Source organism: Varroa jacobsoni, unplaced genomic scaffold (assembly GCF_002532875.2).
Source record: "Varroa jacobsoni isolate VJ856 unplaced genomic scaffold, vjacob_1.0 scaffold_537, whole genome shotgun sequence".
NCBI lineage: Eukaryota > Metazoa > Arthropoda > Arachnida > Mesostigmata > Varroidae > Varroa > Varroa jacobsoni.
In genome coordinates, this window is record NW_019213439.1 from 140,465 (window position 1) to 164,981 (window position 24,517).

At 36.2% G+C, this 24,517-nt stretch overlaps 1 protein-coding gene and 1 long non-coding RNA gene across 2 annotated transcripts in view; both read left to right on the top strand.

The window, feature by feature from the left end:
• Positions 1-15,988, top strand: part of LOC111261252 (dual specificity mitogen-activated protein kinase kinase 1) — a 31,198-nt gene extending 15,210 nt beyond the window's left edge. The window contains exons 4-9 of the mRNA XM_086968623.1: positions 2,274-2,450; positions 3,490-3,585; positions 6,876-7,031; positions 8,805-8,980; positions 12,596-12,789; positions 14,693-15,988. Of these exons, the coding sequence (XP_086824749.1) occupies positions 2,274-2,450; positions 3,490-3,585; positions 6,876-7,031; positions 8,805-8,980; positions 12,596-12,789; positions 14,693-15,231 (1,338 nt within the window). The 3' untranslated portion in view covers positions 15,232-15,988. The remainder of the gene's footprint in view (positions 1-2,273; positions 2,451-3,489; positions 3,586-6,875; positions 7,032-8,804; positions 8,981-12,595; positions 12,790-14,692) is intronic.
• A 3,013-nt stretch (positions 15,989-19,001) lies between these two features.
• LOC147753366 (uncharacterized) lies at positions 19,002-24,473 on the top strand. The gene is made up of 3 exons (XR_015311430.1): positions 19,002-19,645; positions 20,117-20,405; positions 22,979-24,473. It is a non-coding gene; the product is annotated as an uncharacterized LOC147753366 (long non-coding RNA).
• The last annotated feature ends 44 nt before the right edge of the window (positions 24,474-24,517 follow it).

Sequence of the window (24,517 nt, forward strand, 5' to 3'; positions counted from 1 at the left end):
AATCATCGGCATGACATCAAGAGCAGATATGACCACACTATTTACAGTTACCCTTACTTTATGATATTCCTATATCTTACAATTCTTTTAGTGAAAGCCGTACATGGAAAGAGCAGTAACTACATATCATTTATTTTTGTAAACATCTCTCCGGCTATGGTGGTTGTTTATGAAGCCAATGTCCGCCACTTTTTTTCTATTCTCTGATAAATCTTTCATACACGTATGTTTCTACAAGGTCTAACGTCTTGAACGAAAATGATGACTTGATGATAAAAAGTGACATCCCTGAGTGGGTTAGATTTTACTTCGTCCTGCGCCGATAGGTATATTGAGAAAAAATGTTTTCTAATTACTCGAATTTTTGTATGCAGCGGTAAGAGGCACCTTCCAATTGAGTAAACTATAAAATTATTAAGATAGGATGGAGGTGGATGCCACCAAGGTCTATCATACCTTTTTTTTTTGTTAATTGTGTTAATTGAATAAACTATGGCTGACAAAGGGACCCTCGAGATAGATGAATGTGTTGCAAAAGTTGTTTCGTTTCCAGCTTTAGCTTATTAATGGCTGCCGGTGCCTCTTCTCAACGAAGTTTCATTACTTCGTCTTACGTATATATTTGCGAACTAATTTCCTTCACATAATTAGTCAATGTCGTTGTGGCCTACAGAAAGTAAACCTGTTTTTACTTAACAACAGTACTAAATTCTTGCAGGGAATCATATATACGAACAGATACCACTTTTAATTTTAGCTCAAAGACCATTGATCGGAACAAAGAAAGGCAGAGAGAATAGGTTCTCTTCCTGAGTTCATCTCATACTTTTCTAAATACCTGGTCATTCCTCGATGTCACCGTAGACTAAGGCAACGTCCTTCAAAATATAACCTCAAGTATTTCCAAAAGCCTCAAGACGACACCCGGACTGGCTGTCTTTTCTCAAATTACAGTTCTTGATCCAAAGCCGAACGTTTCCGTAAAATCGATAAACAATATATTCAAGACATGTATTAAGACTGTATTTTTGTTATACAATCCAATAATTTTATTTTACTGAAGACGCCTTCTGCGTGATTAATGTTCTCCAGTACAGATTCTGTTGTATTATGGAATTTCAACGGGCAGTGGATTCTCCGACACTAGAATGCTTTGAAAGGAAGCTCTCATAATCTCCAGCTGGACCACAGCCAACTCTGAGTTATGCATGAGGAGTGTTCTCAATCAGCCACCTCTCTTACTATTAGGCAAATAAGTTCTTGTTTCCTCTCAGCGTTTTCCTATAGAGCAAAAAAACTGCCAACCTCTGTCACATTCATGCTTAAACTGCATTTGCAGGCGTTTTGCTGTCGAATACTGTGGTAGTAAGTTATCAAATGGGGCATGACCGGCAGTGCGGCTCTGCAAATACGGCTGTGTCTCTATTCATCGATATCGAAAAATCAGACTTTGTTAGTAACTTTAATGTAATGATTTACCTTTTATAGAAGTTATCAATACGAGCGTTGCATTGGCAAAATAATAATCTTATAGGTTGCATTCACTGCAGAAACAATATTCATGTGTTGTTTGTGCTAATAAGAATAGTACAATTTTGAGTTAAATAACTGTGAACTGAACTAAGTTAGCGAATGATAATTGCTCAGATAATTTTTTTACGTAGATATATTTTGTGATTATCGTCATCATTATCAGCACTAATAGTATTTTGTATTATCTATGTGGTGTAGATGCTTGACACTAATCAGGCGTTTATATCACAGTGATCTCCTTAGTGAAATCGTTACTCGATTCAACCACTCTATATTGGTTGAGGTTCAATTGATCCAACAAATTTGAACACGTTCCTAATTGTTATGCACTGAAATTCTCAACAGCAATATCACGAGTATTAATATGCTAAGTATCCCTTTCTGTTTATAATCGACTTATAGCGCTCTATAATCGCTAGTTTGTATCTAGATATTTATTGACTTCTTTAATTTTATCAGGGGCACAAAATGGGGAGCTTTTGTGTTATTGTTAATAACAATATTATCAGCACCATAAGTTGCGGCGTGCTGCCCAGCTAACATATTTTTTTGAGGTACCGTGGTATAACCCTAAGGTTACAGGTGGTTTAGAGCTTATTAAAAGGGTCTCTTTCTTAATTATTTGCGTAGCGCAAGCATCACTGGCCGTTTTTTACAATTTTACGACAACAAGTACAATTACGTGTTTTAGCCATTTATATTAGGCTTATTTCTGTTTCATACTGCTATCGACCTTCTAGGTGGATGCTGTACGTCGAAGTCTTGAGGGTTTAGATTTAGACGAAAAGCAACGCACACGACTAGCCGACTTTCTTTTCCAAAAACAAAGAGTCAAGGGAAAAGACAAGGATCTTTGCCCAGAAGACTTCGATAGTCTTGGTGAGCTCGGAGCTGGAAATGGCGGAGTCGTCACAAAAGTAATTATCTAATTTCTCTATCTATATACTTGCGTTAAATCTTAAAGCTATTACTGTTTATGTTTGATTCTCTTATTCTATTCGGTGTGCAAAAAATTTGATTTATTACTATTTGATAGCAGAAAATATTCAAAAGAACCCAGCATGACAAAACCTGTTATGTCGACTCAATGTGAAAAATTAGTATCAAGATTACAGGAATAGTTAAATATTTTTTTAGTCATATTTCGCTATCTATACAGATTTTTTCAATATCAGCTGTCAGACATTCACTACTCGGAAAATTCAACAGTAATATTCCTAATGATATTGATAAAAATATGTATAGAATTTAAAATATTATAAATTACTTTTGTATTATAAATATATATACTATATGAATATTATGAATTATCCGACGATCCAATCTCTGTTACGTGCTTTAGGATTTGTTTTTTGCTTAGTTTCGCTTAGGAAGTTCGCTAAAGTCTAAACACTCTCTTCCTAATGATCCTTTCCCTCGGTCATGTGAATTTGAAACAACGGCGTGCTCTGGGTACTTAATACGCGCCTTTTTGAATGCTTTGCCATGATAATCTTGAATAATTGGCTATCGCTGATTCAAATTTCGGCGTTAGCAGATGTTTATCATGGTCTTTTAAGAAATCCTGAGATAATCAGCAATGTTCACTCGACTAAATATTCTAGTGGGGGGTAAGCTCTTAATACTAACGCGGATGAAGTGATTTCAAGTATTTATTCACATATTTGTAGCAGCCTAAGAAACGAAAAAACGTTTTTACTTCAAAAACGAAATAATGGAGAATCCATGTGTTATTTACGTGTGTTTCTTTGACTTTCATAGTGCGAAAGTAGTTCGCTCGATTATGTACCAATGTCAAGAAATTGCAGAGGTCCTACAAGAGCTGGAGAAGGCTCGTAATTTTGAGTATAATTAAAAGAAGGACCCATGGTATTCGTATGTACTTAGAAGAATACCCGTAGACATTGAGCACCCTAAAGTAAATAGATTCTTAAATAAGTTAATTTTTCATGTCAGGTTCTTCACCGGCCATCCGGTCTCATAATGGCACGCAAAATGATTCACCTTGAAGTGAAGCCTGCTATACGTAACCAGATCATCCGCGAGCTTAAGGTATACCTCAATACCCACAACACCCTATTAATCAATTGAATTAAATGGACCATCAAGCTGGTATTACACTTAGTGATAATAGGTATGTTATATAATAATGCAGTATATCAGACGTCTAAATTGAAAAAACATGTTTAAAAATGGCAGTTATTGGAGCGTTTTGTAGCTTGCAATTTAATGATTTTAATTATTTTCCAAAATTAAACTTTTTGACTCCTCCCCAAATGTTATTTTGAAATTCGTCAAAATCTTCGCAGTAGCAATCGCCCACAATATATAATTGAGTTGTAAAAGTAACGTTAAGTAGCCGAATTTTTTACACAACTGGAGCTAGGCATATTACTACGCAATACGTCACTAATCACACCTCAGCTAGGGTCTAAACGTTTTTTGAAGTAGATGTATTTAAAGCCAAAAAAAGCCAACAGCTTCTAATAGTTGGAAAACACTGGACACTGCTAAAGTCGGACGATATATTTTAACTAGGTGGAATTAGAAAGCGAAGAATTTTACAGCTTATAGACTATTAATGTATTGAATAAACGAGTCAACTCAACCCATTCAACCCACCAAATCTACGTGCTTGTTTTTCTCTAAACCGGTGAGATGCTTTTTTCAGTAGGTAGTAATATCTGTGTGGCTCTTATACTTCGTTTTCCATAGCTCCAACTCGACCGCACCTAGAACAGTGGAAGGCTGGTTTAAAGCTCTTCTCAATCTATGCAGATGGTTTTTAGAAATTTTAGTCTGATTGAACAAAAGCTTCCCTCCATAAGTCTCTGCACTGAATTTTACGGGGAAACAGCGAACGCAGAGGCTGTATGTAAAAAAAAGCTATGTTAAAAATAAGAAAAATATCTGAAATGTTCTTTTCAGCAGATAATGATAAGTAATAACTGCCACTCCACAAAGCTATAACCTAAAGAGATACACAGTAAAATCAAACAAGCATCGCGGTTCGAAGATACGCAGACACACTGCCAGTAGACTAAGAGTAATAAAGTTAACAAGTGGCCAAAAAATGAGGTTTATTTTTTTGATATAAAGAATATGTACTACAGTTTCCAAGATTAGGTTATGAAGAAGGGCGTGGGGCTGATTTTAAAAAATAAAAACATAATGGATTTCATATGCACCACATATAAAAAGCGAAGTGATTTTACTACACAACTACCATGTGCTAAGGTTGTTCAACGTCCGAAGTCATATTATGGGCAAACGAAAGATGTACGTATTTTTTAGGGGCGACATGTAAACCAAGTAAACCAAGGGCGACATGTAAGTCAATACCTGTATTATAGATAAAATAATCAAACGTGATAAAAAGCAGAAGATAGGTAAAATAAGCCATTCAGGCAAGCTACTGCCTACCTTTAAAAACAGAAGACTAGACAAATGGAGGAGACAGGAAGAATTATTAAAAGTAGGACTTATGCATATAGCAGGAAGATTAATTTTGCGCTGCATTTTAATCCTGTGAGCATATAATAGATGAATATCAATTAATTTTAAAGTACAAGTTTAAGAGACAAGAATGCTCTCTGGTTAACACTCGAGAGGGAGCATAAGAAGTTTTATTGGAAATGACTGCTGGCGGTCCAAAAGAGGACATGAAGTCAAAACTCAAGGTATTAAGCATTACGTATCTTTATGCCGTGGAACATGTTGTCTGGAGCAGGTACTTATGAGGCACAGCTAAAATGTAATATTCAGACACGCACACAAGATCTCAACCTTGTAGACAGAAATAAGCCAAAACAAAGACAGCTGCCGATGACGAGTTAACACAGTGCATAATATTCCAATGGGAAAAACGATTAAGTGGAAGAAAAACTTATTCGATTAGATTAGAATACTTGAAAAATATCGGAATGGAATGGTCCTGATGAAGGTACCTGAAGCAAAAGAAGGTGCACAAAACAAGTTACAAGCCAGCCATTCACTACTCTAGAGCTAAATAACTTAAAACAAGATGAAGAAGCCACGTAGATGTCCCACAACTTTCCAGACACGACACGTCGCGCGTTTAAAAATGAAAAACAATCACATCGATCTCGTATGACATGATAATTTTTTTTTTTAGGTTTTTTTTTAATAATTTTTAGGGTTTTAGCTTTAATTGATCATATTTTCAAGTAGCGTTTGAACTCTACTTTAAATGTGTAGTTGATTTTATGTCACTAACCTAGTCCTATTGGTGTCTCGCTCAAATACGTTCATAAAGCAGACACAGAGGTAAAGCAAAAATAAATCCGAAGATCAAAAATGTCAACCATTATTATTTGCAAATGTCAACTTGGAGACTAAATATGCAGTAGAAACGATTGTCCCTAAAATGCTTTGCTTGATGTTCTATGGCGGTAAGTATGGCAGTAGTGGTGGCGATGGTGATAGTACCCTCCCGCTAAGTCCAAAAAAAAATACTGGTAACATGGGAAACCTAAAATAGTTTGTTTACACGACGAACTATTAACCGAATTAGTATTTGTCGTTGTTAACCGGACCTGTGGTTGAGTATTGATTTACTCCTCATTTAAATAATTTGTAGCCACACGCCGTTCAGTCAACGCCTTCTGCTCTGGACACTAAAAACATGATGTTACAGAACACAGTAGTGCCGAACCTGAGTGTTTAAAGATACTTTATTATGATACAGTATTCATTATTCGTCATCATATTAATACTATATTCATTTTCTGTATGGTGTGTATACGAGACGCGTTAATAAGGTTACGGGCAAGTAAAGTTATGAGCTCTATTACCGCCAAATTATAAGCGAATGGTCGATACTAAGTGCTAATTTTCTGAACGCATGCATTTAGAAACAAACGTCTTGGTCGTTAAACGATATAATAAGACCAACATTATAGACCTAGCCTATTCCAAAAGAAAGGAAACGCTTGGTTTTTTGACGTACACTACGTGATGCTTTCCAATACAACCTGCAACATTTTCGTACCCAATATTTCACGCCATCGCGCTGAGCAGCACTGTCTTCTAGTGCACATAGGTTAAGTCGCTAGAGTATTATTCTTTATCGAATTTAAAAATAATTTTCTACGACTTAAGATTTTCAATGCAGAGTTTCTTTATAAAGCCAAGCTTACTTACTGAATAGTTAGCAAAAAATATAAAGACTAGATAATATATGAGTATATATGAAGCTTAAAATAGAGTTGGCGTTATAGAATTAGAAGTCTTGGGTGCAGAGAATCTGCACCCATTTTTGTGACGTACCTGTTTTTTTTGTATATAAAAGATATAATATGGTTTTGCAAATGTTTGCGTAGGTGCTGGACGAGTGTAATTCTCCGCATATTGTAGGCTTCTACGGATCATTCTACAGTGATGGTGAAATCAATGTGTGTATGGAATACATGGACGGAGGATCCCTTGATCTTGTACTACGAAGGGCGCACCGCATTCCAGAGGATGTACTTGGAAAGGTAACCGTTTTGTATTTCTAAAATTAATTATTTTAAATATTAAACATTTGTAAAAATGAGGTTACTTAGAAACTGCCTAATGTATTTCCTTAAATATTTTGTAAAATGTAAATTCTTTAATTTTGGCTGTCCAGTTTTTTAGGCACTTTGAATGATGGACTGCTTTCAATTAGTCAAACACATAATTGTTACTCTACTGCTTAGTAGGTCATTCATTATAAGCCACCTGCCAACGAGCTACCACAATATAATCGCCTATAAGTGAACCATGTTTTAAGTCTCTATATGTTTCTTTCAATTTTAAAAATTCAAATTGTAAAAAAATCATGCAGATTCAGATACATTTTGTCGAACTGCTTCGCATTACTTTGACTGATTTGATCTAGCACAATGTCTACGTCCCATTTGAAGCATGTTTCAAAAGAAGTTCATGAACCATGACTTAATGTCCTAGCTATCCTGACACGTGGCCCGTTGAAATCTTTATCCTCTTTGCTGCTAATATTAAAAGTAGTGACCGTGTTTCTTGCTGGATGCAATAAACGTGCGATCCATACCTATACCTCTCCCTAAACGTATATCACAATCAATCATCAACACTAAAGTGACAAAAATAACTCGCTTAATCTGCAAATCTATAGCATCAGAATGATTAGATGCAACACTTAGTTAAGAGGTTTTTCCTCCTTTGATCCTAAGGTCTCATGCGCTTTACTCACACTTGTGGGTTTGTGGTAAACTATGTGTCAATCAGGCGTCGTTGTAATGTAAATGAAGATTCTTTGTTTATTTGCAAAATATCCAACGATACATATACGACATAGATTTGCAGAAAAAGATATGCTTATCTGAAGATTAAACAACTTAGCATTGGCTAACACAATCATTAGCAGCTCATTAGTTTATTTTTAAAAGCTCCCGCAGGTCGAGTTTTTAGAATTCTCCACTTCGAGCATTAGCTAATATTTTACTAGGTTTGAAAAGTTGAAAACACTCGGCAATTTTCGGTGACAGAACCATAACAAAAAGTACACATGCTTAACCTTACCAAGCTTCCCTTATTAGTGTACTCTAGCCACAGACATATTTAGATTTGTTTTAATCTCTATCTAACTTACTAGGTGCTTTTAAGATTTTTATTTATTTATTGTTTTTTGTTTAAAAATATTTAAATGAATGTAACGTGGTTTCGCTGACATGGAAAAATATAACTTATTTACAAAATGGAACCATATTAAAATACTTTGTTTATTTAGAAAATTCACAGTGACCTGTAAGAATGTTGGTACTATCAGTTTAATGCAAATTAATATATAAAACTAAATAAATATTATTTTAATCAAAATGAATTCGTTCTGAATTAATTCATGAAGTCTAAAAGTAATAAACCTCCTTGCGTTCAATTTGATCTAGCGCCTATTTGCAGTATAAGTCGAACTGTTAGTTTTTAGTACAAGAAATGTTTCAAGATTATTCATGCATTGAAGTCTGACATGAAAAATGAATACTATTAGTTACCAGTTTACGCTTAATTAGTTTTTTTAAATTCAAGAAGCAACCTGGTTTGAAGCATGAGCGTTTTATTAGGGATACACTCTTTTCTCTTATGCCAACCTTTTATTATTTAAGGCACTCAAATAAGTACTTCTTATTTTTGTACATTCTAATAGTATTCTTAATAAAACTAGTAAAGTATTGCTTTTATGATTAACTGGGCAGACATATCTATGTTAATCAATTAAAATATTCCCATTTCATCTGCTGATTATCTAGGTCACGATGTCCGTTCTCAAGGGTCTTAGCTACCTTAGGGAGAAACATCAGATCATGCATCGCGACGTCAAACCCTCAAATATCCTTGTTAATTCAAGCGGTGAGATTAAACTTTGCGATTTCGGAGTATCCGGTCAGTTAATCGATTCGATGGCTAATTCCTTCGTGGGAACCAGGTCAGTTGTGTTTTCTTTGCTGTAGCGTGACAGTTCATACCATTTATTGTTAGCGCTAGTGGATATTGTCATACTTCTGAACACATTGCATTGTTTAGTGCGCAGTGGCGTAAAACGTTTGCTTTTTCCCGTTTTTATTACTTGTTTTATACCGCGTTTAGTATGTAATTATAGTGGTTTGTTGCTTTAGTATTTTACGAAGTAACAACATGCTGCATTATACACAGTCACTGCTGTTAATTAAATACATCATTTCTATTGATTCAAACATATAAGTTGACAGCTCTAAATGGATTCATATTCTTTAATATAAGTGTTTTTCAGACTCACTTTTAAATCAGAAGACGTTTGATTCTTTCAAGTACGTTATAAACTTGAACACTGATATTTCTATTTTGTAGAGTTCTGTAAAATGTGATGCAGATCTTTAGTGTACATTAACACACATTTAATCACACATTAACACACTCCCTGTATCCTTCTCTACTAGATCTGGTAGGCGTGTGAGGACCCGAAAAGTTTATGCTTCTTTTTATTTCAATTACGTCTATAATAAAAATACAGGCTGATGTTTTTGGAGCCACGCCGTTTGATATAATAGATTTTACAATAAGATATTTGGACGTACCCTTCCAAGCTTCCGTTTTGAAGCGTGTTTTGAATATTCATCGTACGGCAAAATGAACCTGTTGACGCTTCGCGGTTCATCCGGGATCTAAGATGTCGTTTCAGGTTTCCAGCAGCCGACTGTTTTTCCTAGTATTTTAGAAAATGGACGCAGAAGTTTACCGACACGAAATTCGCGAACTTTTAAACACGAAGCCGACAAGAAACAAGAGTTGGACAAACTATCGCAAACCATCACCGCCCAAAATGTCACCCTATCACTGGTTTCGTAACGCACGGCTTTTGTTACAAAATTATGTACAGGCGCTTTCATGAGTTGCTGTAGATGCGGGCGAAATTGTGACAAATATCATGCGGGTTGCTGCCCCCTAATTCCCTTACAGAGGAATCTGACACACTGAGCACTGACGCAGTTTTGACACCTGTGGCGTGAGCTTTTGATTTTTTCAAGCCCATGCATGTTGCAATTTAGGAGACATATGAATGAACAATTATCGATTTTGCGAGGTAACATACCATATATTTGATTGTTGTGTTACTGTATGAATCGTGCTGTTAGACATATACTAGGAGAGAGGAAAGGCTTACAAAAGTAACTGGCAGCATATATGCATATTCAGCCAGCCGTGCTTCATTTTTTAGCCAATAGCGAAAATGATGTATCAAAGAGCGTGCACTATATCCTGTATCGAGAGTGAAAACAAGTGCCCACAAGTGGTAGTAAAGTTTCTTTTCATTGCCTTCTTTGCTAGCCATGCTCTTTTGCTTGTGAATACATGCTGGGTGGTTTCACTATTACTAAGTAATGTTATTTTGAAAGGAATACCAAAAATCTATGAATATATTGTGTAAAATTAACATATTAGGGCCAAATAGGTTAATACTCGGAGAGAACAAATCGTTCATTTTTCATGATGACAACTGATCTGTTTATCGTCGCTGCGTAAACTCGATAAGCTCGATCTTTCTTTTGCCTCTCCAGTCCCTTGTGACTGTTTTCCAAAGTTTAAGAAACACGTCAAGGAAGAAAGCTTCGAGAAAATAGAGGAGATCTACGAAATAAATTCATCAAATTCGGCATGGGATCTACGACTAAGAATTGGGTGTACAGTTATAACAGATTCCAGATATTTTTTGGGCCCAGCAGTATAGGCTCTTCTAACATTTATCTTTTTCGAAAAATAACGAAGTGATCCTCGTCGTATTCAAAATCAAGAAAAGCGTACTTTTCTGATCCAAGATACTTTTTAAACAGCGCAAGCCGCACTCGGCTATAGTTCTCTTTGTGCACATAGCAACAACCTCTGTTTACTATGTTTGGCTGTACAAGAAAACTCTGCAGTAAAAAACATCATGTATAAAACTACAAAGAAGTATCCTAGATATGTAAGAATTGCCTGCGGTACGGGTGTCTGGTAAACAGGATAAAGGATATAATATTCTAATTGAGTAATGCCTTATGGCGGTTTAAAACTTCAAGCATTTAGCAGTCCCTTCAAGCTATTATCCATATGACATCTCGTTGATATGAATGGTGTACTTTAATACACATAGTTGAAGTTTTACGACTATCAAGATATATTCGGATAGCCGTCGCTTTTGAAGGGCGAAAAAGAAAACTATGTAAAATGAATAGTTTTTGTAAAAACACTTGGTGAGAAACGAATTAATTATACTGCAGCATTTAGTACAGTAAAAGGAATTACTCTTTACCAGGTGGATCACAAAAAGTGCTACACTACACCTTTGTACACTACACCTTACACACATTTGTATAAATATATTCTCATAATTATTCTGGAGGGATCAGCAATAGCTTTCTGGGCCCAGTGAAAATGATAATTTTCTTAGGGAGGTTAGCTGGCGACGTCGAGAAACATAAAATCTATCATACTATAACCGCATCGGGACGTATCTGTATATAACTTAGTTCACACACTGCGTCAGCTTCCATGAACTTATTCTCCTATTTGGCTGGACATTTGTGAAAGGAAGGGGTGTTTCATTAGAGCGTCATTTTAAGTTATCTGTGTACAGGGACAACCCTTTGAGAATGTAAGCTTGTGCCGTCCAGGAAAGTCCAAGGACGCGTCTGGTATAGGCAATTTTCAGCCGAGCTGCTTCAAGTTTGCGAAAGAAGGGTGTTCCTATGAGATCCCTTATATTGAAGACATTTATTGGGGTTATATATTGCGGTTGTATAAGCGAAGGGCAGTAAAGGTTGACAAAAGATATGATTTCTAATAGCGGACATCGCTCCTATTGTTTTTCTACACCTCATTGTGATGTGTGACAAGAAACTCCTGCCGCTGAATAAAAGAACTAACCCAAGTAGGGATAATTGCTTACCTAGACGACAGGCAACCCCGCGACAGACAGCGCGTCTAGGAAAATGGTCCGATCGCTTTTCTTAAATTCTATTGCTACCGGCATCAACAGTTAAGCCAAGCTCTACTCTGAGACCGAACGATAAGGGATATAATTAGTGGAACGCAACCGTGAATTGTTATCAATATTCAATTGCCGGACCATCCTTTGGGAATCAAGTGCTGGTATGCATAACAAATATACGATAATCGCGTGGTTCCGGCACAAATAATTATAAAAGCATAACCTATAAAAACACATTATGAAAACTAACTGAAAGTCCAGGAAGACTCGACACCATCAGAGAGTTTTTTTTAACAAAACAAAAAAAAAACTAATTGCTAAGTATTTTTTGAACATTAGAACTAGTTGTGTGGTTAGCCTTGTAGAAAATATTTTTGATACACAGGCAGTTTTGAGCACTCCGTTTATATGCCGCGTAGAACAAGGGAGGTCACCTTGGATAGCTGGTCTATTTTGGTATATATAACCAGATGCTCTGCTTTTGTTTAAGTTTTTGGCATTTTTAATTTCTGGGAATCCTTCAAAGCTGTCTCAGCTTTTGTTCCGAATGATTGTTTTAATTATTAATTTATATTATTATATGCTATTTTTTGGCAGATCGTATATGGCTCCAGAACGGCTCCAGGGAACTCACTATACAGTTCAGTCAGACATATGGTCGCTTGGATTATCGCTTGTTGAAATGGCGATTGGCAGATATCCCATTCCACCGCCAGACCACAGAGAATTAGCAGCCATTTTTGGGGCGGCGACACCAGGTTCTTCTACTTCCTCGACAAACCAGCAGGCGGGTGAGTACAGCAGTGACCAGTATAGCAATGAGAAAACACTAATGATCTGCATGGTACATGATGTTCGAAATGAATTACAACGGCTTGTCGTTTTCAGTCATTGTTACTATTCCAAAAAAGGAGCTAGTTCTTTTTAAAGTAAAGCCTTTAACAAATCTCTAGCTATCTAGCCCCTAAAGGCGGAGGCAAAAGCTCTGTCTTCAGATTATGCGCGATGATTAGCTATTGTCCTGTGTGTTTGCGTCGGATGGATCTCCACAGATTATGAACTTCTTTGGGTGCTAGAGATTTACGGTTTGCAGTGTTGCCAGTCGTTCTTTAGCTTATAAAAAAACTAAGGAAGATTTCCATGAAACGAGACGAGAAATTTCAATAGAGACTATATTGAATCACCTAGATAGATCTCGCGCCTTTTTGCACCTTCTAAATTTTTTGACCCGGTTTTATCCTTAAAGTAAAACTTTTTAGAGGCTTCAACAAATCTGCATGGGTTAAGATCGCTTCTTTCACGGTTTGTATTGTCACTTGCAATTTTAGACGAGGAATTTTCGAACCTGATTTGTGAGCAATTAGTATTAGTCAAGTCATGCTCGAAGCGAGTAGGAGTTACGGTGATTAAATTTGTACGTGATTGATGCCTCTGTCGATACATTCGACATCAATATTATATATATCGCTGCCTTTATAAGACATGTGTTAAAAAGTTTAAATCGTTGTTGATATAATTTCTTTATATTATTTAATTATTCTTTAAGGAGGAGCCTTTATATTGTTTCGCACAAAAAGTTTTTCTCAGGCCTATTGTTTTCACCACTGAATATATATTGAAGTAGCCCAATTCGACTTTTTTTGTTAGGCGGCGCAAGCATTCCACAATTGCTCGCTCAAAGCTTAAATAACCGTGAACGTGTCATTATCCCTCAACCATACAGTTTATTTTATCAATTCGGATATATTCATTGGCACGGATGCCGAATTTCGCGCCGATATCTATTTATGCCCTCTTGGCTATTTCAAGCACTTCTGTTTAGGTTCTTGAGGAATTTACCTAGCTATGCATATCAATTGTTATCTTAGATCCGATGCTCATTGCTGAGCTTACCGCCTTGGTAGACATTTTAGTTATGCAGTTCCCTAGCCTAGAGTACCCCACGTAAGAAAAACGTTCCGTCGAACAGTAAACAGTCTTCCTCATACCTTAACATCCTTAATCGGAGGCTGAAGACAACCCAAACTAAGTTGATTATAGGGGCACCTAATTTAACTTCTTCGAGCTTTCTGAAGTGTAAGCCACTAAACTAATAGCATCTACCCCACTGCACCTCTTTCACCAGTGGGTTGTCTACATTCGTTAAATGGCGCGCTAGTGTTGATGCCGTAAAGATGGAAGCGCTTTGATGAACCAAGGAATTTATCTTCCAGCTCCACGTTGCCGACGCAGTGCAAAGTGGCGATTTCGAGACACTTTAGCCTGTCACGCATAGGCCACGCCTATTATATCTACTATTCAATGTGCTCTCGCTGTACGCGACGTCAGTAGACACCTCTCGCTCGCTGCTTTATGGTCCGATTTTTATAATAATATCGCAAAACATTGATAAGCTTAAAGCCGAGATATCATTTAAGTGGATTCCAATTTTTTTATAAAAAAAAATATCATATCTCGGCAACGGTAGCGTTTAATTGATAAGTACTGGCGAATTTTTTCCTACATCTTTTACCGAAAATTCACCGTGCTCAAGGTGACTGCGAAAGGCTGAAAAATTATTTTGTATACAAGAATTAATAATTTTAGCGCCGTTTTGTTTTATATTAATTCTAAATGAGCGTAAGTTGTAATTCCTAAATGACGTGTAAGTATTCTTTCAAGTGACACTCATACAGCCTCAAATAATTTATTTAGCAGGTGGCGATTGTGGTACTGGAGGATCTGGTGGAGGATCGACTGGACTGTCGTTAGGGAGCGCTACAGATACAGACACCACTGTAGGCATGAATATAGGAGCATCAGTAGTACCTCCTCGGGCTATGTCCATTTTTGAGTTGCTCGATTATATTGTAAATGAGGCCCCACCAACGGTACCTGCTACACCTGGTTTCTTTTCAGCTGAGTTCAAGTCATTTGTCGATCGGTGTCTGAAGCGTAATCCTTCGGAACGCGGTGATCTCAAAACTTTAGCAGGACACGAATGGCTAGCAAGAGCCGAACACCGTCGGGTAGACATGGCTCGATGGGTATGCAATGTTATGGGTGTAGACCTTACGCCGCCGGCAGGAAACTACAACCATAACTTTGCGTCTGCCTATCAAACAGGCCAGAGCATTCAGGGTGCAAACACTAATTCTGCGGGGGGTGCAGGATGTGTAAACGCAATTCAAACAGGTGCTGTGGGTACTAATCATGGAAATTATATCAATCAGGAACACATCCCTCGTTCTTAGCCAGTAGCTGTACTTTGCTCATTCAAAAGTTTTTATTTCGATTTCATGCCTTAGCCAAATTTAATAGGATAACTGATGCATTAGGATAATAATGGTTATAACTTTCTAAACTATACCCCTGTTCCTAAAAATATCAGATAGATTTAATTAGAATTCAAGTAATAGCAAGATGTCGGTTGAAGGAACTGATATGATTTCAATTAACGGAAAATTTTGACAGATTAATTAAGCTGCAATCAATTACTGATACTTGTTAAAAGTTAATAACCATACACGCGGTTTTTCTTCTACCCGAACGAGCGCTACCCATTGGGCTAAATGTGCGCCCTTAAGTAATAGTTTTTTAACGAATTTAAATATTCCATTTATCATACTCAGATGCGTTATATCCTATGTTTGACACATAAGAACGTTTAACGTTGTTACATATGCATTTATGATTAAAGTGCACCGTGAATTACTTATAAATCAGCCAATTAATATTTAGTTTGAGGTAGGAGTTTGACCATTTATACAGGACAAAAAATACTGAAACCACAATTATGATTTCAGATTTCATTAACTATACATGTGATTGTTAAATGCTGTTTGGGGTCACCAGTGGGGATGCACGTTGATACGTACCAGTCAAGACACTGAAGGGTCTTTTATGACAAACTTACATATTTTAAATCCGATCGCGATTTAGCATTGTACATACAAAGAACTTCAAAATGCGTAGGTTGACATAATAAATTGAAGATGGTATGGAGCAGAAGATGTGTTGTCCTATGCATGTTTGCAAATACGTTTCCTATTTTAATATTTAAGCTTGGATCAAAGCGCAAAGTGAAAAACCAGCAAAAGCGTATGGCGACTGTAATGAGAACTCCCATAAAGGCAAAAATTACCTTGAGCATAACCACCCACGATTCTGCTTTTAAATAACATTTTCTTAAGAGGAACAGTGCCGCTCTGCGTTCAACTAAAGTAGCGTTTGCGAATTTCTTCGAGTTGCGAGACTTCAGATGAGTCAAATGTTTGTCGAATTTGGTGCGAGCTGTTTCTAAGCATCTTCACCAATGAACCTGCGGTATACTAATAGGTTTTTTACAAAAAGAGCACATTCCCTTAGGTTAAAATTGTACATGATAGGAAAGAAAAAATTGGAGAAGCAATAATAAAGCTTTTGGAGTTGGTTGGTCCTTACTTGCGTGGCATTCAATTTTATGGGTGATGCTGCAGTGCGAATGATATGTATCATCCTGACGCACAAGATTTAAGTTAAAACATACGTAATTTCGTTTTTTTCCAAGTAACAAAAAGCGTAGCATTTCACTTAAATTTTAGCAACAAATTAATTATGTATCTCTCCATTGTCAAATGTACGGCTACCAAGTTTATTTGCCAATCGGAACAGGCTATCGGAGCGAGGTCTAGAGAATATGGGGTGTGCAGAAAAACCTTTCGCACAAACTCTCGCAAAATGGCTGTCGCAATTTTTACCATATGAGGCATGGCATTGTCGTAGAGAAAAATGACTCTGTATCGTTTATTGAGTTTTTTTTGCTGTTGAATAGTTTTGACCATTGTATTTTTGTCTAGCATTTTCCAATGTATAGGATCTTTAATCCCACCGAACGCATTCTTGACGTTTAGGAAACTAATGTTTGGTTCATGGAAAAGAGTAAATTTGCTTTGTCTACTGAATCGTCTCTGTCAGATATGAATTAAATTAATAACCTTGTCTCCTCCACCGAGTCTGTTGCGCGCCTTAACACCTGAATAAGATTTCATGAATCTAAAATGTCTGAGAATAATCTAGTGTGTTCAGATTCCACCAATCGTGGTAGAGTACACCTTTTAGGTCCAGGGTATTGTTTTTAATGTTAGCAAGTTCTTTTGAACACCTCCCGCTGCACATGCCGTAAATATCCCTAGCTGTTTCGGCAGCCTCTTTCGCACGGTAAACGATGAAACAGATGAAGTGTTGAGAATACGCTTATTTCACGAGAAGCGTCTTGAAGCTTGGGCTCGATATAGAGCCGCATTCGCTATACAATGACTACAGCCAACATAACGAGAAAAGACAGCACATCCAGATGGTATATAGAAGTAAATAAGCAGAATAGGTAAAAATGAAAGGAAATAGTAAGAAAACAGCCCTCTCTTCTGGTGGAACCTAGTATATTCATTTATGCTTGAGTAATTAAGGATTTTTCTGCCCCATGTGTCATATTGCAAACACAACATAGGTAATCTTCTTTTTTCTATAAAAAACTTGCAGAAAGCTTTAGTAGCATTCTTACTCTTACTGAAAAGTATGAAAAATACCGTATGGTAAAGTAAATTTAAATAAATAGCCAATAATTTAATTCGGTAAACTTTGAACTTATGCTAAAAGGTATGATCGATACGTGGCATTGCGAGATAAGACTTATCCCATCGTACTATAAAGTTTCTAAAAATCTTATTTTTGCAATACAAATTTCGCTTAAAGAAGAATCTCTCAGTAAGAAATTCGCGGTAGGAAGTCTCGAGATTGTAACAAATGGTGTACTTCTATTGGCGCTTTTTTGAAAATTAGCCGATTTAACGGGGTGGTAGTGCTTAATTCTAAACTTCGTCATTACTACTAAAATTTGGAACAAGTCACCGATATATGTAAATAAGCGGTGTTCAAAATTCTTATAAAATTAAATCGAATAACCCCTTTATTTACACAAAACGAAAAGTGTGACAAAAGTGTTATAAGTGACGGATTATTGATGGGATCCGGATCAACCGTGACTAAGAAGTTAAGACTAGAGTAAAATACATGAGGCGTTCGAAACTATTTAGAGGAAACTGATGCGAACACAACAGCGTACAAATGTAATAGGATCAAAAAGTGAAAAAGAAAATTTGGCTAAGTGGCGAAAATTGAAATCACCAATGGTGATATTTTGGAATTAATGCTGCTTAATTTATGCATAATATCACAGAGAATTTCAGAACGATCAATGCGATTGTTAGTGTTTCCAAATAGGCTATATAAAATACTTAATAATCTTGCCTTATAAGATTCAAATTTTAAAGGACCATTAAGAACCCCGCTTGATATTCTGTCCGACTGACTTGAGGTTGATACGCTATTTTGTGCAACATAATTATACCGCATCACACAAGATATAGGTTAAAGACAACTTTTTTCTAATAATCAACATAAAATTATCATGATAGCCTGCTTTTGTGTATCAGTATTTTTAATACCTTTCTTATTCCTATAAGTTCCACGCTAGGAAGCCTAGATTTACTGGAAGTGCATGTATAGGAAGGCACTAACATACCGAAAGTGAGCAAAATTTGAAGAAAGCCTGATCGGAGTACAATGAACAAACTTAACTCTACAAGCATTTTGCCGTAGTGACTTCATGGCTAGCAAGTGTACTTGCATATATGTACAACAATATTTATTTAATAATAATGTCATAAATGCCTATAAATGAAATTATTATTGTTTATCATTATGCTATCGAAAATAGCAATTTTTTTCCCAGATAAGCAACATTTATCATATTATCTACTGAACTGCACGGCGGCTATCATAAATATAAATACAACCAACATTACTCGTGCAGTATCTTAGTAAATATGTACCGTATTGACCTCAAAATCACGAATTTCACCATTAAAGCTTCAACGCTCTTAAGAGCCTTCATAGGTAAAAGATTTTCTTCCATCCGCTCACCATCTAAAGTAGTATTTTAAAAAAGAATGTGCATAGTAATCATGTTCCGGAGATTCCAAATAGTATTGGAGTAATGGTCATACAAGCTGTTTATTTATTTAAGAATCATGAGATCTCCATTATTCTTTGGCCCTTTACGAATGTGAGAAATTCACCAGCCACAAAGCGTACGGCTGTCTTTTATGCGAAGGAAAAAAGAGTTCTGTGTGAGTCGTATCCAACAGCTACCGCGTCGCTTGCTTTGGCATCAAACGAATGAAAGGAGAGATGCGTTTACTTTGTTACTGCAACTCTAACAGACCAGAACTCTTGGGCATGCGTCACTATTGTAGACGAATGCAGAGCTCCAAGCGTTGGGCGTCACCACTGAGCATAGTTGGATTCACTGGCGAAGCTCATAGTGCTCAACAACAGCGGCGAAAGAGGAAAGCGAACTGCTACAAAGTGTTTCTGGTTCCGCCCGAGTGTTCGAATTTGGCTTTACAGTACTTCAGAACAGTAAATATAAAGACGACTGGATGGGGTTTTTAGGATTATTATAAGATGCTCAATTCTTATTTGCGCACCTTCATCGTGAAAACGCTTAGTGAAGTCGATATTGTGAAATTACCATGGTTAACACTTGGTAAAGATGAATATTGTTGATTAAACGTTTGGTGTGAAGAGCGTTATAAGTATCATTTAAAGGGTATTCGTCTATATATGGTAAGCACTGGGGTTCAAGAAGTGGAACTGTTAAAAATACATTAAACAAACAAAATTCTATTTAAGACCATTGAAGAATATATTTGAGGATATGTTCTTCATATTTTAAAAAGTGACGCATCATCCTTTACCGTTTGTTAGCATATGCCTTAAAAACGACATATGGACAAAGCATATGAAGCCCTCTTGCAAAAGTCACAATTTGTGATTCTCATCTCAAGGAAATATCTCAAGGAAAAGCTAATCTCTTCTGATTCGGTACAAGCTGGGGTAGTATATAGTGATTATGCTAGCTTATTCATACATTCTTGAAGAGATTGTATAATGATTAAAAGTGATAGCAACCTAGGGTTATTAGTAAGCTTATGAACTGCATCCTTCAAAATATTAATTAGCACTTAAAGTATGTTTAGCCAATTCGACAAATATTCGATAAATATTGTAAACAAATAAAAATCGCGGTGCTTTAAGTTATAGCTTGCGGGCCCAAGCAACGTGTCAAGCGCAGATCCCTTGTAGCAGTTTGGAAAACACAGTGGAGTGTGCGTGAGCATCATAGAACATAATGTATGGTCCAATGCCTTCGGATGTGAACCTTGCTGTTGGACATGCCCCTCAGCAGGAAAGGATGGTGGCCGACATCCTGACCGCTATGGGGTCAACTACTTCCTCCCCGTCGACATCTACAAGACTTTCCAACGCCATCAACAATGCAAGTGACGATAGCAATATTGTTACCATCACTGTGGTGTCGACACAGGTAAATAATAATTTCATATGCGTATATTACATGTATGATTCCTCGCAGTATCAATATTCCTTTGTACTCAAAAAGGTAGTGAAAGGATTACTAAAAGTGGGTAGATTGAGGCAGTACATGTTAAGTGAAATGCACTCATATTTGGTTTATTGCATTACTTAAAATTACATTGATTTTGCTGCAGTCAGAAAAACGTGAATGTACGGTTCCCAAGGGTTTTACAGTTTTGAACCTATAACGTATTTTGCAATTGTTGCCAATCTATACTTCTTTAATAATCGAATGGTACCGAGACGACATAAAGCTCTCAATAAAAAGGAGAGGGTGAGTGAAGTGACTAAATACGCCAAAATAAAAAGATGTGTTTATTGATATACACCAATTACTTTTTTGTACAACATATTAAGGTTTTTTCAAGGAAACTTTATGTTTAATATTAGTGAAGAGATAAAAAAAAAAGTGTAATCAATATAATTCATTGGCACTACTGTACCCTCTCATATTATTATTTTAGATAAAAGTTACAGTAACAACTAGTTACGAAATAACCCACGCTCACATAATCGCTTTATGTTTAGGATTGTCTTCTTTTTTTGACTTCCTCGATTATTTATTATTATATTTAAAATGAAACAGTTGGCAACGGTTGTACCGATATGAATTCGCAGATGTGATTCAAGCAGATAAGAGTATCCATCAGAATTAGCTCGCAGCACTGATGTATTTGATCATGCTGGCCCTATTCATAGACGGCACAACTTTGTCAGGAGAAAACGAACATACTATAAGAACATGTTATTCTTCAGTCCTTAGTAAATTAAGCATAGCAAAGGCCCTAAGTTAAGGACCTGCACGAATAATCACCTGTGGGGTCTATCGAGGTATGTGCAGAAATAAAATATTTTGTTTTAAGCACCTTTTCATTGATTGGCAACGCACACGTATATCCATGAGGTGAAAGTTTATAAACTAAGTCACGTGGGCCCTAAACCATAAAAAGACCAAACTGGCATCTCAGGTAGAAGCGGTTGAAAAGCTATTTTTAAGATAGCCAGTAAACCATGATCATAAGGTAACACTCTGAGCTGATACAACTGTATTTATTTAACATATATATTCTCAGATAATTTCGAGACTTTTTTAAAAGTAATAAAAACTAACTTTTGACTCAACTGATGTGGAAGCGCGCCGTCGACCCACAATAGTTGTACTGCTGCCACGACAGTACGTAGACTATTAATTAAGGTTATCAAAAATAGTAATGAGTGCTGACAGGTTTTAGCTTTATGCCAAGGGGAATTAAGAGAAAGCTTTTCTGAAGAAATAGGTTGCCAAATTGACTGAACATCAGACCAAAGACCTAGGTAATGATTTTGTTTTTCTCGAAACAAGCGTGACTTTGATCGTAAAGTACATTAATAAATTGAAGTAATAAAGTAAATGAAATAACCAATTTACTCATTCTATGCACGAAAAATAATTATTCGATAAAACAAAATCATTTTATTAGGTAGAGTTGAAGAGTTTCTAAGTTATTTCAGCATTTTCTACTTTATAGAATTTGAGTCATAAACGCATCCTTTACTAATGCTTATAATTCCCTTGCTATACATACTATAATGTGATTTGTGCTTCGATAAAAATATTTTCATAATTGCTTTGTTATAAGGAGTTTAAAGTTTAAGGTCATTAATTTTTGGCAATTCCATGCTTTGATCATTCACTGCTGGTGTGCTTGCAAGGTGATCTGCCACTTAAAACATTAGGCGATAAATATAACACCTTTACCTTTCAATTACATTATGCAAAGTACGGAGCTTTATATGTTAAACATGTAAAGCCTAAATAAAATAAGGCACCGTAAAAATTCAATAGCCAGCACCATATAAGTGCCGAAATGTATATCTACATATTTTGGCTCTAACTTTTGACACAATTTTGTGATATATACATTTATGAATACTGAAGCTTTCCGTGTATATCAGCATTCCCGGTGATAGACGAAAGGCCCCCGTTATATGGCCCCCGAATAAGCTGAGACAATTCTGCACAAACATCAATGTATCCTCCTCCGTTGTATTAAGGTGTTCCCTTTCCTTTATGACTCATAGATCTCCCAAGCTTTTCGGTTTGTTCACCGTCTTTCTTCTGCCCTTTTTAAACATACCAACCAGCTAATTGCCGACGAGTAAACTTGACACATTGGATATACCTATGTAAGGCAATCTGTGTTTGAATTCTGTTGATGATTATATAGTTATCTTTAATGAGTAGGGTTATCTAAAAATAATTGCACAAAGAACGCATATTATCACACTGGCAGTTCAGACAAGACGCTTAGTTTTCTTTTTTTAATGTTGGCTTTACTGCTAATTGGATTCAGAAAGACTGCAAAGTTAATATCACTAGAATTTTAGCCTTCAGTATATGTATATTTTTTTACAATATGCCTTTGCACAAAACAAATCAAAGACATGAATAACGTTATATTGAATTACGATGTTTTATTATCTGGTCAAACCATGCAATATATAAATCCAGTTAGTAACTGGTGCCTTTTTATCTTTTTATAGCTGTCTCGTGATTTCATTCAACATTTGTTGTGCCTGTGTGTGTAACCTGGGAGCGGCGCTTATCAGAAAATAGTTAAGAAACTCCGGATAGTTCAAAACTGTGCATGACCTTCACTGGTTGAACGCGGCTTTGAAGGCTAACTTTGTTATGAATTAAAACTCAGTGCTCACAGCCCACTTAAATGTTCAGTTTTAACTGAGATCTTAAGATTGCCGGCTACGAAGCTGTTGTTTCACGCAATGGATAAGTAAACTTACGAGCTTACACATGATAGAAACCTCAAACATGAGATTTAATTGTAACTAAAGGCAAGACAATGTTTGTACAAAACCTAAAATAAGCAATTGTAGCAGCTTGTGTCTATTACTGTCAATCAGAAATTCAAAGCTTAACACATAGTAGTTAACAAAAACGATGCGGTTGAATTTCAAACTAAGGCCAAGGGCTATTATTCGAAATTGTGATCTTGTCTACCAAAGATACTTGGGTAGGACGACGTCTAAGAAATGCTTCTCGTGCTTACCAATAGTTTGTAAAGAGTAACACGTATATTTTAATCAAACGAACTAAAATGTAAAATAATATCGCTTATGTTATTAACATTTCGAAACACTTTACTACACAGATTGCAAGCTTATCCTTCAATCTCCTCTCAGCCTTCGAACTCTGGTTTTTTGAGAAAAGCAGTACACGTGGGACGAAAAAAACGGAAAAACGGCAAAAACCTGAATCTTCGTGAAGCCAAGAATGTTGCTAGCTGAACCTATAACATGCAAAAGAGCGAGAGTTTTTGTACTTTCTTTTTTCGTGTACAATGTTTAGAAATATATCTTCCTTCCGTAATATTTCGTATACATTGATCACGATTTTACATGTTTCAACAGAAACTTAAGACTTGCAACAGCCTTTAATACAAAGTAAATATTAACGAAGATTCAAAGAGTTTTATGTACATATTCTTATTTTGACGATGATTTGACCGGTTGGGCGAGATTTAACAGAAGTCATTACAAATGTAATCCTTACTTAAAGGATGTATGTCAATACGGCAATGTATTATCACCTTGCTGAAGTTCGCAACAGAATAGAAAGCACCTAATAGAATAGTTATCATATGCACAAGATATGTTTAAATTATACATACAAGAGAACTGATTACCAGACACAGCTTTTACAGCTCCATAACATAAGCGCAAGACACCTAATAAAAAAGCTGCAAAAATCTTTTAGAATGAATTAATAGGATTAAATGTTTTTCAATATGCAATATAAGAGCATTCGGCATATTTAATAGGGTTTCTCTGGTGTTTGCCCTGAAGTCTTACCACCAACGTACAGACATTTTTGTCGCATGTCGATCCATTTTTAGGTACATCTTCTATGTCTCGCACACATTGTGTACATGTGTTATGCTGTGGAGCTTAAAGAAAGTGTCTTCGCGTTTTCAATTAAAGACTTTGTCATCTAATCCAGTGCACTGACATTCGTTCATTTTTCTAAATGATAAAACCTAGACAGCAGAAGATAATTTTACAAAA